The sequence below is a fragment of the Phragmites australis genome, chromosome 7 (genome assembly GCF_958298935.1).
Source record: "Phragmites australis chromosome 7, lpPhrAust1.1, whole genome shotgun sequence".
In the NCBI taxonomy this organism is placed as follows: domain Eukaryota; kingdom Viridiplantae; phylum Streptophyta; class Magnoliopsida; order Poales; family Poaceae; genus Phragmites; species Phragmites australis.
In genome coordinates, this window is record NC_084927.1 from 3,926,030 (window position 1) to 3,941,402 (window position 15,373).

The window sequence follows — 15,373 nt, forward strand, 5'->3', positions numbered from 1 at the left end:
GAGCGGGATTTATTCAGAGGACTTGATTCTAATGCTATTAAGAACCAGTTTTAAGACATGAAAAAATAGAAGATGAATTTTCCTAAGCCTTCTAGTTCTAGACATAATTAGTGGTTGTGGTTCCATAAGTTTCTTTACTTAATTACTTCTATTGTTTTGGTTACATTTGGTTACTTTGCTTAATTGCATATTTGCATATATGTTTACCTTCGGTTATTTTTCATTTTGCTGGTTCATATGGTTTTATCGACTTATGTTAGGGACTTGTTCGCTTCGCTTAATTATTATCTTAATTAAGGTACTTTTCTTTAATCTTGTCTTAAAATTTTCCCTACCTACTTTATCTAGTTGGATCCGCCACTGGGCACAATGGTTTAACCAACTGCTTTCTATTGCTTGTTGATTATTCCTTCATACTAAGTTCATGCATACAACCTTTGTTTTATGTCTTTCCATTTGTTTAACTTTGATTAGTAAGCTAGTGGGCATGTCTATATGATTGGATTTCTTTTGAATAAGAGATAACTTAACTCTCTCCAAAGGATTTCTTTGCACACTATGACTGAGTAAAAGAAACCATTAGGTCTCTTCCAATGCTTCACCTTGGCTTATATCTTAGGTATTAATTAGGTGTCTAGCTAAGCAAAAATCTGATGTGGCAAGCAATTTAAAGAAGAGAGAGAACAGACTTATTTCTCATGGAAGACATTAGCTCTTTGAGTAATCCTAGACAACTATGAGATAATTAATTACCTTGAGAGATCTCAAGAAATTAAAAACATACATGCATGCATTGGAAGCTTATTTTTTAATATCAATATCTTACTCTATCTCTTCTTGGATACCAGCTAAGACATAAGGTATTGGGAGTGACCTTAGGCCTCTCCCGGTGCTGGTTTCTTAGACATTAATTATTTATTAGCTATGTAAAAAAATTGATGTGATAAGCAATTTAAAAGAAGATAGAAGGAACTCATTTTTATGGAAGAAACTATCTGTTTGAGCAATCTTAGATGATCGTAAGATAGTGCTGGTTAAATGGCGATCCGGCATGGCATGGCTCGGGCCTAGTAGCGGCACGACCTGTTAGGCCCACTAGACAAGCAGGTCGTGCCGTGCCGGTCCATATGCCGAACATTCAACCCAAGCACATCACACATAAGGCTGGATCATGCCGTGCCGGCTCATGCTACAGTAGGCCTGATAGTTTTTTTTTTGACTCGTTAAGCACGTTAGCATGCACATGTTTTTTTTTGTTAAGTATGGTACCCACCACATCCATGCAGATGCAGCCATGCATCTCTGAGCTCTGACCTCGCAACTATTCTTTTGGGCTCGGTCAAATGCATCATGTTGCATGTGGTCAGGCATGCATGTGAGATAAAACCCATTAGAAAATTGATTTAGTCATGTGTGAAGCACGTAACCACAAGGAAAAGAAGATTGTCGCGGTATAAAAAAAGAAAAATGTGTAGTTAGCTAGTAGAAAGCTAAGCATTCACATGGGCTGTGCCATCGGGCCTCTATGCCTGGACCGTGCCGTGTTGGGTACAGCTCAGGTCATTGTGCCATGCCAGCCTGCCACGTTTATAAACGTGTCGTGCCTACAGTATATAGCTACATGCTAGCTCATTTGGTCAGATCTACCGTGAGACAATTAATTGCTTTGGAGACCTAAAGAAACTAGTAGCACACATAAATATATTAAAAACTTGCTTTTTAACACTAATTTTTTACTCTATCTCTCCTCTTAGATATCACATAAGAAATAAAACATTATGAGTGTCTTTATTATCCATGTGACTGTCCTTGTTATTCAAATGTTTTAACCTTTCAAAGCTTTTCTCCAAGACAATACATTCTTTAAAAAAAAAAAAGTCACTCTTTCCAAAATTGTGTTCAATAGTTGTTCTTAACATATAATTAAAAGAGACTAAATTTTACAAACCTATTTGTAGTGTTGCAGTACTACCACAAACCTTTAGGTTTAAGAATTTAGTCTAAAAAATACACATATACTGTATCAATGTATCACAAACTATATATTTAATGTGTCAATACATCATAAAACTATAGATTTTAGTTGGTGACAAAGTAGCTAAATCTGTAGTTTTGCTATATATTCAAACACTAAAATTATAGTTTTGCAATATAGATTCTTAAACGTGTAGTTTTACGGTGCATTGATACACTAGATCTGTAGTTTTCATTACACTTCTGTCGCCAACTTGTTTGTAGTTTGTGAAATTTAAAATGCACCTCTTAATTAACCAATTCACTTTGCTTTTTTACCTCGTGTGTTTGAGATTTTAGCGAAGGGTATTTTGATAAATTTTTAATAAAATAATAATTGACTTTGTTTATGTTTCTAGTCAAAAGTGTCCATTATTTGAAAACGAACAAACCAAAAGGTAAAGAAATTAAAGAGGCAACGACGACGTACCACGCCGCCGCCCCCTTCCTCCTCCCTGACGACGGCGAGCATCGGCGGAGGGGCCGTCTTTGCGCGGGTAGACTCCTTCTTGGACATGGCGAGAGCGTGGGCCTCCGTTTGGCCTATCCTGAAGGGCTGCATCACCGGCGGTCTGATCGGCGTTACCGTCGCCGACCGGTACGCCTCCATGGTCGCCGTGGATGGCGCATCCATGTACCCCACCTTCGAACCCCAGCCGACCGAACGCGTGCTTGTGGAGAGGCTCTGCCTCGGCCGCTACGACTTCTCCCGCGGCGACGTCGTCGTCTTCCAGTAAGCTCGCCGCCGCCGAGTTCTTGGTTTGGCACCTGAGCGTTTCTTGGTTCCTAATGATGCTGCCGTTATTTCTCGTCTCAGGTCGCCGAGGAACCACCGGGAACTGGCAGTGAAGAGATTGATTGCGCTGCCCGGCGACTGGATCCAGGTCCCGGAGAAGCAGGAGATCCGGAAGATCCCTGAGGGCCACTGCTGGGTTGAAGGGGACAATGCCGGCTTCAGCTGGGACTCCAGAGGCTATGGCCCTGTAAGGCATCCTATTGCTATTGTTTTTCTCTAACGAATTTTGACCCTATTTCGTGCCGTCTTCCCGGACAAAATTGCATCATATCGCTGGGAAAATTTGCGTCAAAATTGCATTGTCTCGCTAGGAAAATTTGCGTAGATTGGTGTTGGCATTGCAAGATGGGGTGTGGGCGAAAGGAATACCTTTTCTGTATTGTGTTCTACATTTGCTGCTGGGATTGCTGAATTGTGATTCAGGCTTCTCGGTGGTGTTTAAAAGTTCAGTGCACCTTCATACCATCTCCAACCATATTCCCTTCATTTCGTTCCCTTCCCGATTCCCTTCCCCATTCTCATTCCCTTTATTTTCTCTCATCTCCAACAGCTTCTCCTCGAGGGGAATCGCGAAGGGAAAAGAGAGAGAATTCCGTCCTGAAGGGAATGACCCTGGGAATCCTGTCGTGACGGGAACCGTGAAGGGAAACCGTTGGAGCGCTGAAGGGAACGAAAATCCCGTCGTGAAGGGATAGCTTGGGGATGCGAAATTTTGCTGTTAATATGGAGCAGAAAACATTGTTTCCATAAAAGGGGGCAGAAAACAAGTTGGTGTGTTGATATTAACTGATGCTAGATATCAGCTCTATAATCATGGCTCTTTTCCAGGCGATGTATTTGTTACAAAAGATAAAATCAGTTGCTTACTTATCGTTTACCAAATTGACACTTCTAGCACCGGACATGAACTAGTCAAGTCCTTCCTTTTTTCCCAGTGATCTTTTTAATCTTGAATTGGCATCTTGATTGCTGGAGGCATTTCACATGCAAGCTTATTGCAAATCCGAGTGCACCGATACAATGCTATTTATTTATTTATTGTGTCCCTCTGTTTATATATTGAATATTGAACTATTTCGAAAGTTATGTATATAACAACAATGTTGCATTACCTCCTTGGGACAAATGCTAAGCTGAGCTCGGAAACTCATGGCTCACAGTCATATTTGAGCCAATTTTGGTGCTTTATTAGCATGCTCATCAGATGGATGTCAGCATTGTTTATGAACTACCACAGATTTGCAGTTTCAAATTAATTAAAAATCCAGAATTTCTTTCTTAGTTTGTTTGGTCAATAAGAACTAGCTTAAAGCCTTGAACATCTCATATCCTGTTCATTGTTTCTGATGATGTTTTTCCTCATGCGTTATTATAAGGTCTTAAGAGCCTTAAATAGAAAAAGAGGACAACTAAAAAGAACATACCGATGCCTCTTGACCTTTCTATTTAAACATTGGGATATCTTTATATCCTTGAAAGAGACAAACAAATGCGTCCAACGACACTCATTATAAAATATTTGTTTGCACAGTGTAACAAAATCAGTTTCTTGGCATTTGTAGTCTTGTTACTAAGCATTTTAAACTTTTTACACCCGCAGGTTCCTCTGGGTCTGATGTACGGGAGGGTCACACACGTAGTATGGCCACCCCATAGAATTGGTCAAGTTGACAGAAAAATGCCAGAAGGAAGGATTATGCCGCGATGACCTTTTGGAGTATCTTGTTCGGTGGGTTATCCTGCACTCTTTTTCCATCGCAGGGAAGGACACCACTACGAAATAAGATTGACTGAAGCCCCAAGATGTACTGCACTGTACTGTTGAAGGCTGTGCACTAACGGATATGATTCTGTCGATGACAGTGAGAATTTTATATCTGGTTGCAAATCAATCCTCCTGTCAGAATCAATCGTTATGATACAACACTGAAATCTTCTCATTCCGTTAAGAGGAAAAGTATTTACATCTGGTCAGCATACACTACGATTTCCTGAAATTGCCTTTTGATATAAATTGTGCAGAAAAAGTACTCATGAGCACTTTGAAGAAGACATTGTGCTGGTTTCAGCTTAATTAGTTCTGTAACAATTGAGAGATCAGTCAGAACGTGAAGATTATAAATATCAGTTGATAAAAATTAATCTGACCAACTGAAACAGTGGATGCCTATCTCGTTGGAATGAGATGGGACGATATCCCGTGCAACTTTATATTATTCATCATTTCAACTATCATATATATTTCGATATGAGGGGGTTTATTGCTATATCAGGTTTTCTGGTTTGGTTTCACGCTGTTTCCAAGTTTCAGGCTTTCAGCTCCATCCGTGTCAAGTATCATATATTCACATTTCAGTTTTTCTGGGTCTCCTGTTTTTTAGTTTCACCTGCATCAGAGTGTCAAGTTTCATACATTCGTTCTTAAGGTTTTCTAGGTTAGTTTCACCATGTTTTCGAGATGAGCTACATCGCATGTCAAGTTTGTCTCGTGTTTTTGAAATGAATTGGCAGGAGAACTGACTGTTATATTAATATAAGAGAAGGCCTGACGGGACAAAGTTTCGCCGTAGCGAAAAAACAAGAAAAGACAGACAAAATCCTACACTCTCGAAATCAAGCGCCCAAGGTGGCGCGCTCCCGTAAACAACCACACTTGATTTTCTAGATTAACCTTTGGGGGTGTTGCTCGTTGTGATCCTCTTCCCAAATCTCCCAGAAGACTAAAATAACGAGTGACTTGAGGCCTCGTTTGGATGTGCTTGTGCTGTTTGCTATCTTGATCCACCACCCGTGTGTTGTTGCTGAGCGAGGCCAAGAGTCTGGAGAGAGCTACTTTGTTGAGCCACCTAGAGGCCATGGTGCCGCCAAACACGTTGTGTGTATCTACACTCAGCAAAAAGGTGGCAGCTAGACTCGCCGGTCCGTCTGCAGAGGGCACAGTCCGTGCTACAAGGTCCAGAGCCTGTTCTGATTCTCTAGCCGGACAAAGAACTTGCACTTCGACGGACCCAGGCTTTCCAGAAGTTGGAGTTGAAGTTCATGTCAAGGGATCCCCATAATTGCACACTATAAGGCTAAAACTAATGGTTTCTCTTCGGAGGCGAAATTTCTGTCGTAAAGAAATTTTCGTTCTCTTCAGTGTTCCAACGGTTTCTCTTTATGGTTCTTGTTATGAATGGATTTTCAAGATCATTCCCTTCAGAACGGGATTCTCTCTCCTTTTCTTTCGTAATTCCTCTCAGCGCTCCAACGGTTTCTCTTCACAGTTCTTGTCACGAAGGGATTCTCAAGATCATTCTTTTCAGGAAGGAATTATCTCTTATTTCCCTTTCACGATTATCCTCGAAGGAAAGCTGTTAGAGATAAGAGAAAATAAAGTAAATAAGAACGGAGAAGAATATCAAAAATAGAAAAAAAGAAAAGAATATAATTGAAGATAGTCTAAGCAGAGGTCGACGTGTGTTTGTCTAGTGTTTCACCCGGTGGTGTATTCCTCGTCCTCTCAATTTTCAGTTGCAACGATTCGAGTGCTTCTGGGCTCGATCTTGAAGGTGGCAGCGCTCACGTACGTACGCCTTCTCGGGGACAATCTTTTGACGGCACGAATCGTGCAGGGTGTATATGTTTCGGCGCTCCATCGTGCCATGCACGTTATTCAGCAACATTTCGTTCATTAATCGTTGCAGCGCAGCACAAAATGCATGCACCTGAACCTTATTCTGGCGTTGCTTAAAAAGCATCAACAGCAGCTTGATACTGAGCATTGTGCCGTGAGACCACCACCAATTGATATGATGCCTGGGATCAAGCGGCAATGGTGATCGGCATCCATCCACGCTTCATGATTCAGCTTGATCCAACTGAACACCATGACATTGATTGATGCTGTCTCTCAACCGTAGTTCTCAATCAGAAAAGAGAACTCGAAAACCTTTAGGCACCGTTTGAAAAGCAGAAATTGTTCTTGAAACAAACCACTACTATAACCGACATCACTGTCAGTTTTTGAATATATAGTAAACAAGTAACAGTGATAATCAAGGATTGATACTCTTATCACTATCAGTCTTGATACAAACCGACGGTGATAATCTCATTATCACTGTCAGTTCATTACAAATATGAACTGATAGTGATAACAAACATATCATTGCTGGTTCATATCATGAACTGAAAATGATTATAAACATATCACTGCTGGTTTCATACATAACCCGGCTCTGCTAATTTTGATATCACTATCAATTTATCTTTGAAACTGATAGTGATAGTTGTGCACCCTACGATGCAAAACCTATATTTCTAGCTAGCCTTAGGAATTTGCTAGCCATGCTCTCTGAAACAATAAACGTACAGTTTATTCACACAAATATATCACAATACGAGAGAACTTCATTCACACACAAATATATCACAATATGAGAGTACTCCATTCACATATCATTCATACAACTTCATTCATAGTTTTGCAATAAATAAATGAAGAGTTTGCAATAAGGAAATAGAAAACTGTGAAATAGTCCAAGTTTTACAAGTCACAAGTTCCATTAAAAAACTACTACCTAAGTCACGTGTCTTCATTGAAGGAGGCATATGTTGGTTTGTATGTTTCTTCACACCAATGGTACCCTTACTGTAGACTAGAAGACTAGAGTACCGTAATGTGTGATGTGCTTGTACCAATGAGCAACATAAATTGTACAAGGAAAGGAATTTAATATATCCCTCTCAGATAATATGGAGTAGATTCTAGACTTGTCCTATTTTTTTTTTAATCCCTCTCAGTCTCAGATAAAATGGAGTAGATTCTAGTCTTGTCCTATTTTTTTTTTCTGAAACAAAGGGTAGGTGCTCTACCATTCATAAAGTACAAGAGAATACACCATCTCGAAAGGGTTACACCATAAGAGGAATTACAAACAACATCACAACACCCGGTAGGATAAGAGCTCGCCTTAACGTCTCATTTAACAGAGGAGCACCAACACACCTTAAAACACTATTGGGACACACCACAACACCAAAAGCAAGTACCTACGAGAGTTTGATTGCAGGACAATCTTAAATGTGATAGGATCATCTCTGTTTTTAATAGGATGAGTTAATTTTCTGTTTGGTTGAATAAATAGGATGAGTTAGCTTTTTATTTGGTTGGTGAGATTATGATGAATAAGATGAACTAATTTTATATTTTAGTTGGATGGATTGGATGGGCTGAGTTGATTGTGATGAACTTACCCCCTTGCTCATATGTCACACCTCAATTTGTGCATATTTGAATTTGTTTGAATTTAAATTGAATTAAAAAAAAGAATATAACGTGAAATGATAAAAATACATATAAATAGAGCATTGCAAATGAACTTATTTTTTCACAAAATAACATAGGGTTGAAAATAATTTTACAAATTATTACACCACATGAAAGGAATATTAGTAAAATTTTCCAGATTTTTAGAAAATTTCCTTTGAGGCCTTAAAAATTGCTAGAATTTCTAGAGTAATCCGTTTGGAGATTTTTATTTGAAATCTACGAGGGATATTGAGGTGAATCATTTTAAAATAGATTAATCATAAATTATTGAAACTACAGAAAAAAGTTTCATCATTTTTAGAGTACGTTAATTCTACTGTTCAAATAGAGATAGAGGAAGAGAAAATTTGGAAACGGATGGGTACATCAGACCCACTTCGTCTTCTTCCTCCTGTAGACCGCAAGCAGAAGCCATGCGCCACGCGGTCGAGCTCGCCTGCGCTCGTTTTGGCGGTTGGCGAAGCCCCTGCTACGAACGAGCTGCTTCGGACGAGGTCGGTGGCCAGCAGAGTCCCTGCTACGAACGAGGTCGGCGGCCGACGAAGCCCCTGCTTCGGATGAGGACGCGGTTGGTGAATGGCTTCGAATTCAGGAGGCGAGAGCAGTGTTACCTAGACACTCATGTCCAAATTTATTTGTCGAATCATACATCCCAAATCCGAGTCGGATTCCGAGTTGTATTTTGCGTGTCCAATTTTTTTTTGCCGAATCGGATACCCGAGTTCAAATCGGATTCCAATACTCGTATTCGTGTCCAGGTAACACTGGGTGAGAGATAGGAACGAGTAACCAGTTGGGAGAGGTGATAGGAACCGGGAGTGAGGAGTCACGGGACGAGCGGATCGAAGTGGGCGGCCTCGTCCGGCTGTTTTTTTGGGTTCTTGAATATTTGGTGCAGTTGGATGACCCATCCACTCTTAAATCTAACAACCAAACGTCCGGACGAGTCTAAAAACCTGAATGAAAGGATCCCATCCAGCCCTGTACAATGAATCAAACACAACCCTAGTCAACACCTAGGCACACAAACGGTGTTTAACCAATCCAAGCGTAGTATATTGTTCCGAGACTCCGTTCCAGAGCACTCATATCCTCCGTCAATGTCTCGTATAGTCCAACATCCACCCACATCTTAGAACTGAACATAAACCACGAGTATAGAGAAACCTATCCATGCGAACGACGGCATCTCTCCATCGGCCGACATCTACTATGTGGTTAAATCATATGTTGATGAATTAAATCTATGACTTGTATCCATCATTCTCAGGCTACAAGGTGCAAATTTGCAACAACTACTATGACTTGCTGGTTTAAAATGAGCCTGTGGCAACCCAGAAATGAACAGCACAAATGTCCAGAGACCAAAGTTGCTCCTTTTTTCAACATTTTCTTTTTGGCAAGGTCCACAGACAATAACAGACTGAAGATACAAATTTGAAGAGGGGAAATGAAGTACAACTGGGAGTTACAACATCGGTGCCGGGGAGTTTATTATGCACCATCAATGACTTGTTTGATTGGCCAAATTAGTCCACTGGCACCGGCTCCATAGCCTCAGCCTCCTTTCTCAAGTCATCAAACAATGCAGACGACAAGTATCGCTCCCCCAGGCTTGGAAGAACAGTCTGTACAATTGGTGCACCGGTAAGTATTCTGAAATTTCCCCATGGTAACATTGTAAGGCAACGTAAAAAGATGGATAGGTGTGGCATACCACAATGAGTTTTCCCTTGTTTTCTGGCTTTTTTGCGAGTTCAATGGCTGCAACAGTGTTTGCTCCAGATGATATCCCAACCTGTAAATTTTTTTACAAGCAATTCAATGTATGCTACTATGCGTCTGTCTTTATTCTAAAATTGACTCATAAAACACCATCTGCATCATGCCATGCCGCTTCTTAAACCGTAGCCACCAAATCTGGTCTCAATTAATCTATTGACCTTTCAGTTGAAAAGGTGGAAATTGTTAAAAAAGAGTACATACTGTTAAATTGAAAGATACCCTTTCATGAAAAGATACATTTCTGATTTTCCGTAGAATCCTTTAGAGATTATAAAGAGCTAAAAATTCTTTCATGCATGTTGATTAACATATCATTTCAAGAAACTCAGCAACACGCTCATGATAATCCTAGTATCAATTTTTTTTTTAAAAAAATAATCCTAGTATCAATTCAAAATATGACTTACCAGAAGCCCCTCCTTAAGTGCCAATTCTCGAGCCATCTTAACAGCATCCTCACTTTTCACCTGTCAGTTGCCGAATTCAGTTAGCATTACACATCTACATAGTATTCATGATTAAATAAAATAATGTCTCCAAATTAAAGAATTAATTCATCATTACCTCAAGAACCTTTTCCATTACATCCATATCCAAAATATCTGGCTTAAACCCCACCCCATTTCCAGTGATGAGGTGAGGTCCTGCAATTAAGTTCAATAAACAGTATTTATTAGCAGAAAGTAATGATATACCCAGAATGTGAAAAAGTAAATCCTGTAAACGAATATCATTGCTTACCTGGCTTCCCACCATTCAGCACATTTGCTTCAGCAGGCTCAACACCATAGATCTGCATACACACATGCCATGAAAACCAAATACAAGTTTCAGAAACACCTCATGAACTTATATAATGCAGATTTTATGTCTGGTCTATGTTAGTACCTGTGCATTGGGGTTCTTCTCTTTAAGGTACTTGCCGACGCCTGTGACAGTGCCGCCACTCCCAATCCCCATAACAAAAATATCAACCTGTCCAAGTGTGTCCTCCCATATTTCTGGACCAGTTGTCTCATAGTGTATCTGCCAATATCGTAACTCATAAGAAACAACACCGACTGAACAATACCTCTAGAAGATGAAACTTAAGGCCAAAGACAAGAAAGGAAGACTACCTTGACATTAGCAGGATTCTGAAACTGCTGAAGCATGTATGCACTAGGATGTTTCTCATAAAGTTCAGCTGCTTTCCTCACTGTCCCACCCATCCCTTTTGCTGGATCAGTAAGGACAAGATTTGCACCAAAGGCCCTCATGGTCACCCTCCTCTCAAGGCTGGTGTATGATGGCATCGTAAGAATGAGTTCATACCCTTTTAGCGCAGCCATGAACGCCAAGCCAATGCCCATGTTTCCAGATGTGGGCTCGATCAGTGTGGTCTGCTCAAAATGTGATTCAAGGTTGGTCATAAATTCAGAGATGCAGGTGTGACTTGAGTTTTTGCAGAACGACACTTCATTATTATTCAGCAAAGCTCTAAATATGCACCAAACATACACCGAAAGCATGTGCGTGCAATGTTGAGGTCACAAACTGAAAACCTTTCTTCCTAGCACTCTTCATGTTCTTGACATTAAATATCATTACAATGTGAAATCAAGTTTAGTGCTTTCTAGAGGGGGGGGGGGGGGGGGATTATAATAATTTTTTTTTACTTCCTCCAATTTTTTGGGCAGAGCTTAATTCACTGATACCTTTAACTAATTCAGTTCTCAATTATCAACAAGTAAAAGACCACTGACCTTGCCTGGGGTGATCAACCCCTTCTTTTCAGCATCTTCCATCATTGAAATAGCTGGCCTGAATCACACCACACCCGAAAAGAATATCAAGATCAATCATTCTTTATAATTCTGTGAGATCATGTATGATGAAAAATTAGATTAGTGTCGAAAATGGCAAAAGCAAAGTTGTTTTAGCGTAATAACATCAGGATGATGTTAATGTATTGCTATGATATTGCATGGATTGATGTGAGTAAAGTTTGGAAAAACTTATGCTCGAAATTGATTGGTTTGTTTTGATCTTTGATCGTGTGTAGGTGTGTCCTGAGAACGAACATGATTGGTGATAGGGACCGGGACTAGGTTTAGGGAGAAACTTACGTCAATTGGGTCAAGAGGTCACGCGAGACGTTCGGGCTAAGAAATGGTGCACGTGAAGATGATCACACCATGAGACATGCGTAGAAGATGTAGAATCTATGGTGTGGTGGATCACGTCATGAGGTGGTGCGTAAGACGCTGGTTAATTTCTATCAGTTATTTATGCAATCATATCCCTTCCCCTGTGATTCCCATATGTACCGGTACGTGTACATCCTAGTTTCCCGTATTCTACTATTTGAGCTATATTTTACACATCCAATTTCGAAAATGATAGGCGGACTCCCTCGGAAAAAAAGAAAAGAAAATGATTGGTGGACTAATCTGGAGACTAATCCGGACTTTAAGCTCCCATGGTTCACTTTCCATCACTTTCAGGCAGGCATGATCTTCAACTCCAATTGCTTGATCCTTTGTGGAAAGAGACAAAATGCTGTTTCGCTTTCACAACAAGCACCCCAGGACGTTATCATCAGTATTACAATTCTAGCCACTAAATATCAGTCCCAATCATAACCCAATGGTCCCCATTAAATCCAAAAATCGCGATCTGCCATTATTGCATACTTCCATATATTGCTTATACACCACAAGTTGACATCTCCCTTTATCCCTAAATCTATGCCCATTCTCATTTATGGTGAGTATGTGAAGGAAGGAGATTATTTGGAGAATTGCTGCACTCCTGGTATTGCAGCCTTGCCATGTTTATAAAGGCACACGACAGGCAGATAATTATCCTATAATTACACGAATAACTATCTTATTAATAGGCATTAAATGCAATTAAGAGCTATCCTATAATTAGGCCTAAGTATTCTATAGAATATGCATGATTCTGTACAGCCCAGAGAGCATATTCCAACAATATGTACTTGTTAGTCTCAGTCTGAAACATATGCATGTGTGTGTATGCCTCGGTGTAATTGAGCACATGAAGGCTGTGCATCTGTCTACATCACTACTTCTATTGTTTAGTTAAATCTACAGAACAACATTAACCCTTGAACTTTCCCATCCATTATTTTAAAGTTGAGGAACAGATAGTGTTGAAATGGGGAGCAGATTTTGGAGTTTTCAAATGTTTCAGTTGGCTCACAATCAAATTCTGTGTAAAAGATTCAATTAATTGTTCAGAAGTGTATGCCCCCTTCAACTGATGGAGGTTTAGATCTTACAAAATCAAACTAAGTTTGTCAGCTGACCAATCTAGACGTTAAGAGGACCCCTCTAAATAGTAAATCCAATTGCTCAACTTTCAGACAGACAGAAGAAGATTGAGCCCCCTTGTCTGAAAGCGACAATCTAACCTCTTTTTTTTTCTATTAGCTAGTGGAGAACCAATCAACAAGCTCTCCAAGATAATGTCACCATCAATATTATAATTCGAGCCGCCAAACATGATCCTGACATTCTGACAGCATACTAGTATAAAATTTGACGTACTGAAGCGCAACACGTGAGGTGGAATCAGTAATGGAACAAGAACACGTGAGGTACCAATCCTCGTAGTCTCCTCCTTGACCTCTTCGTCTACTCCGGCAACCGTGGGCTGCATCGGCACCTTCTCCTCCTCGCCGCTCTGGGCACCGTGACCATTGAGGCCTTCTCTGTTGATCCCTCAGACACTGGCTCATGGTTAGGCTCCCTACCTTCGCACGTCCGGTACGAGCAACACCGGTGCGTGCTTTCGTCCTTGACGTGTTTCCGGGCCTGGCAAACCAGGTGCACACCTCATTCTCGACGGCCTCGACTACGTCGACTTCGGCATCAACCTCTTCCTCGACGACTGCCTTGTCCGCATCACCGTCTTCTTCCCTCGGGCGTCCCTGCACCCGTCACCATGGCGCCTTCTTGCACCCGTGGCTTCATGTGCGACTCCCTTGATCACGACAACCCTGACTACAGCTACGCCGACCACAGCTACCTCACGCACGACATCCTCAACCATGACTACTCGCCTCGCTCTCGGCTACCTCGACATCAAGCACAAAGGGCTACCATCTGCATGAGCAACTCATCGGTTTCTCCGGTCATAGCATCTGCATCGCGCTGTTTCGACTGCGGGGAATGTCATTCGTCTTCCTCTCCAGTCTCATCATCTATAACGCTCTCGCTACGACTGCGGAGGATGTTAGAGTATATGGTATAGGATACACAAGGATCCGTTTGTTATGGTAGGTTAGAATTAAATTCTATCCTATCTTTAGGGTTGCTTGATATCTAAACCATCTGTACTCTATATATTCATCCCCCGAGGCTCAATGCAAGACACACACAACATTACACAAATCCTCGTACTCTTTCACAGATGACCAATGGCCTTTTACTATTCATGACTTAAGCAAATGAATTTGGTAGTACTAATGATTGGTGACGACAGATATTTGATGCTCAGTTACCTATCTTTGACGCTGAAGGACGGCTGCAGGAACTCGAGCTTGGCCGCGATGCGGGCGCCGCATCCCTCGGTGACCTTGTTCAGGTACACCATCGGCGTCCTCCCAATCAGCTGGAGAAAATTAAACAAATTAAAGAAATGTTGGAGAGACCTCAAGAACAGTTACGATTCGCTTTGAGGCTGTCCAATCTTTTCTCTTTTCTTGACAAACGAATCATCACAACAAGAGAAAGAGGTTCACCGATCAAGATTCCTGAAGGAAAAGATGGTCATATATACTCGTCGTCGTACCTGAGAAGTGGTGTCCCTGATCTTGAGCCTGGGCAAGACGCCCGGATCCGCGGCCACTTCCTGCTGCTGCGTGGAGAAGGCGGAGGAGCTGCCGGCGCCGGTGACCGAGATGGGTGCTGCTCCGGGGTGGAGGAGCGACCTCCTCCGCATCAGCCTCATCAGAATCCTCTCCATTCTTTGGCTCCCTCGATATCTGTGTCGCTCTCTTTGGGTTGGGATAGCCAAGTGCGGAGCGGCCAAGAGTGGCAGTGAACTACTTGTAGTGTAGTGGCGAGCGAACAGAGACCGTGATTCGCTTGGTTGCTGAGAATATAATACATACAAAATACAATAAAGTTATACTCTTTTGGATCATAAATACTTAAAATTTTAATTAAAAATTAATTAAACTTTTAAAATTTTGACTCTCAATAACTTTCAAAATATTTAATTTAAAAATATAAAATTCATATATCTATAGATTTATCTTAAAAATATTTTTAAAATATTATATTTTTTATTATATATTATAACTATATTCTAATAAAAAAATATGGTTAAAGTTGCACACCGAACACCGTAAAAAATAAAAAACATCACGTATTTTTTATTAGAGGAAGTAATATTTTAAAACCTCTTTTCAAAACAAATCTACCGATACTATTTTTAAATGTTCAATCAAAATA

The 15,373-nt window shown here is 40.7% G+C and overlaps 2 protein-coding genes across 2 annotated transcripts; one reads left to right on the forward strand and one right to left on the reverse strand.

The window, feature by feature from the left end:
- The first annotated feature begins 2,403 nt into the window (after nt 1–2,403).
- LOC133923412 (uncharacterized) lies at nt 2,404–5,033 on the forward strand. Its single transcript, XM_062368724.1, has 3 exons — nt 2,404–2,746; nt 2,831–2,996; nt 4,410–5,033. The coding sequence occupies exons 1-3, from the start codon at nt 2,529–2,531 to the stop codon at nt 4,515–4,517; spliced, it is 492 nt and encodes a 163-aa protein (XP_062224708.1). The 5' UTR covers nt 2,404–2,528; the 3' UTR covers nt 4,518–5,033.
- A 4,444-nt stretch (nt 5,034–9,477) lies between these two features.
- LOC133923895 (bifunctional L-3-cyanoalanine synthase/cysteine synthase 2, mitochondrial) lies at nt 9,478–14,951 on the reverse strand. The gene is made up of 10 exons (XM_062369186.1): nt 14,709–14,951; nt 14,419–14,528; nt 11,654–11,711; nt 11,027–11,290; nt 10,797–10,934; nt 10,650–10,701; nt 10,473–10,552; nt 10,316–10,375; nt 9,841–9,921; nt 9,478–9,751 (listed from the first exon to the last, which is right to left on the reverse strand). The coding sequence occupies exons 1-10, from the start codon at nt 14,880–14,882 to the stop codon at nt 9,653–9,655; spliced, it is 1,116 nt and encodes a 371-aa protein (XP_062225170.1). The 5' UTR covers nt 14,883–14,951; the 3' UTR covers nt 9,478–9,652.
- Between the last annotated feature and the right edge of the window lie 422 nt (nt 14,952–15,373).

Excerpts from the sequence above, each read along its gene's own strand:
- LOC133923895 (XM_062369186.1), bottom strand. The coding sequence starts at position 14,882 with ATGGAGAGGATTCTGATGAGGCTGATGCGGAGGAGGTCGCTCCTCCAC. Across the intron at positions 14,529-14,708 it reads TCAGGGACACCACTTCTCAG|CTGATTGGGAGGACGCCGAT; the intron begins GTACGACGACGA and ends AATTTTCTCCAG. Across the intron at positions 11,712-14,418 it reads TCCTTCAGCGTCAAAGATAG|GCCAGCTATTTCAATGATGG; the intron begins GTAACTGAGCAT and ends GGTGTGATTCAG.
- LOC133923412 (XM_062368724.1), top strand. The coding sequence starts at position 2,529 with ATGGCGAGAGCGTGGGCCTCCGTTTGGCCTATCCTGAAGGGCTGCATC. Across the intron at positions 2,747-2,830 it reads GGCGACGTCGTCGTCTTCCA|GTCGCCGAGGAACCACCGGG; the intron begins GTAAGCTCGCCG and ends TTCTCGTCTCAG. Across the intron at positions 2,997-4,409 it reads ACTCCAGAGGCTATGGCCCT|GTTCCTCTGGGTCTGATGTA; the intron begins GTAAGGCATCCT and ends TTACACCCGCAG.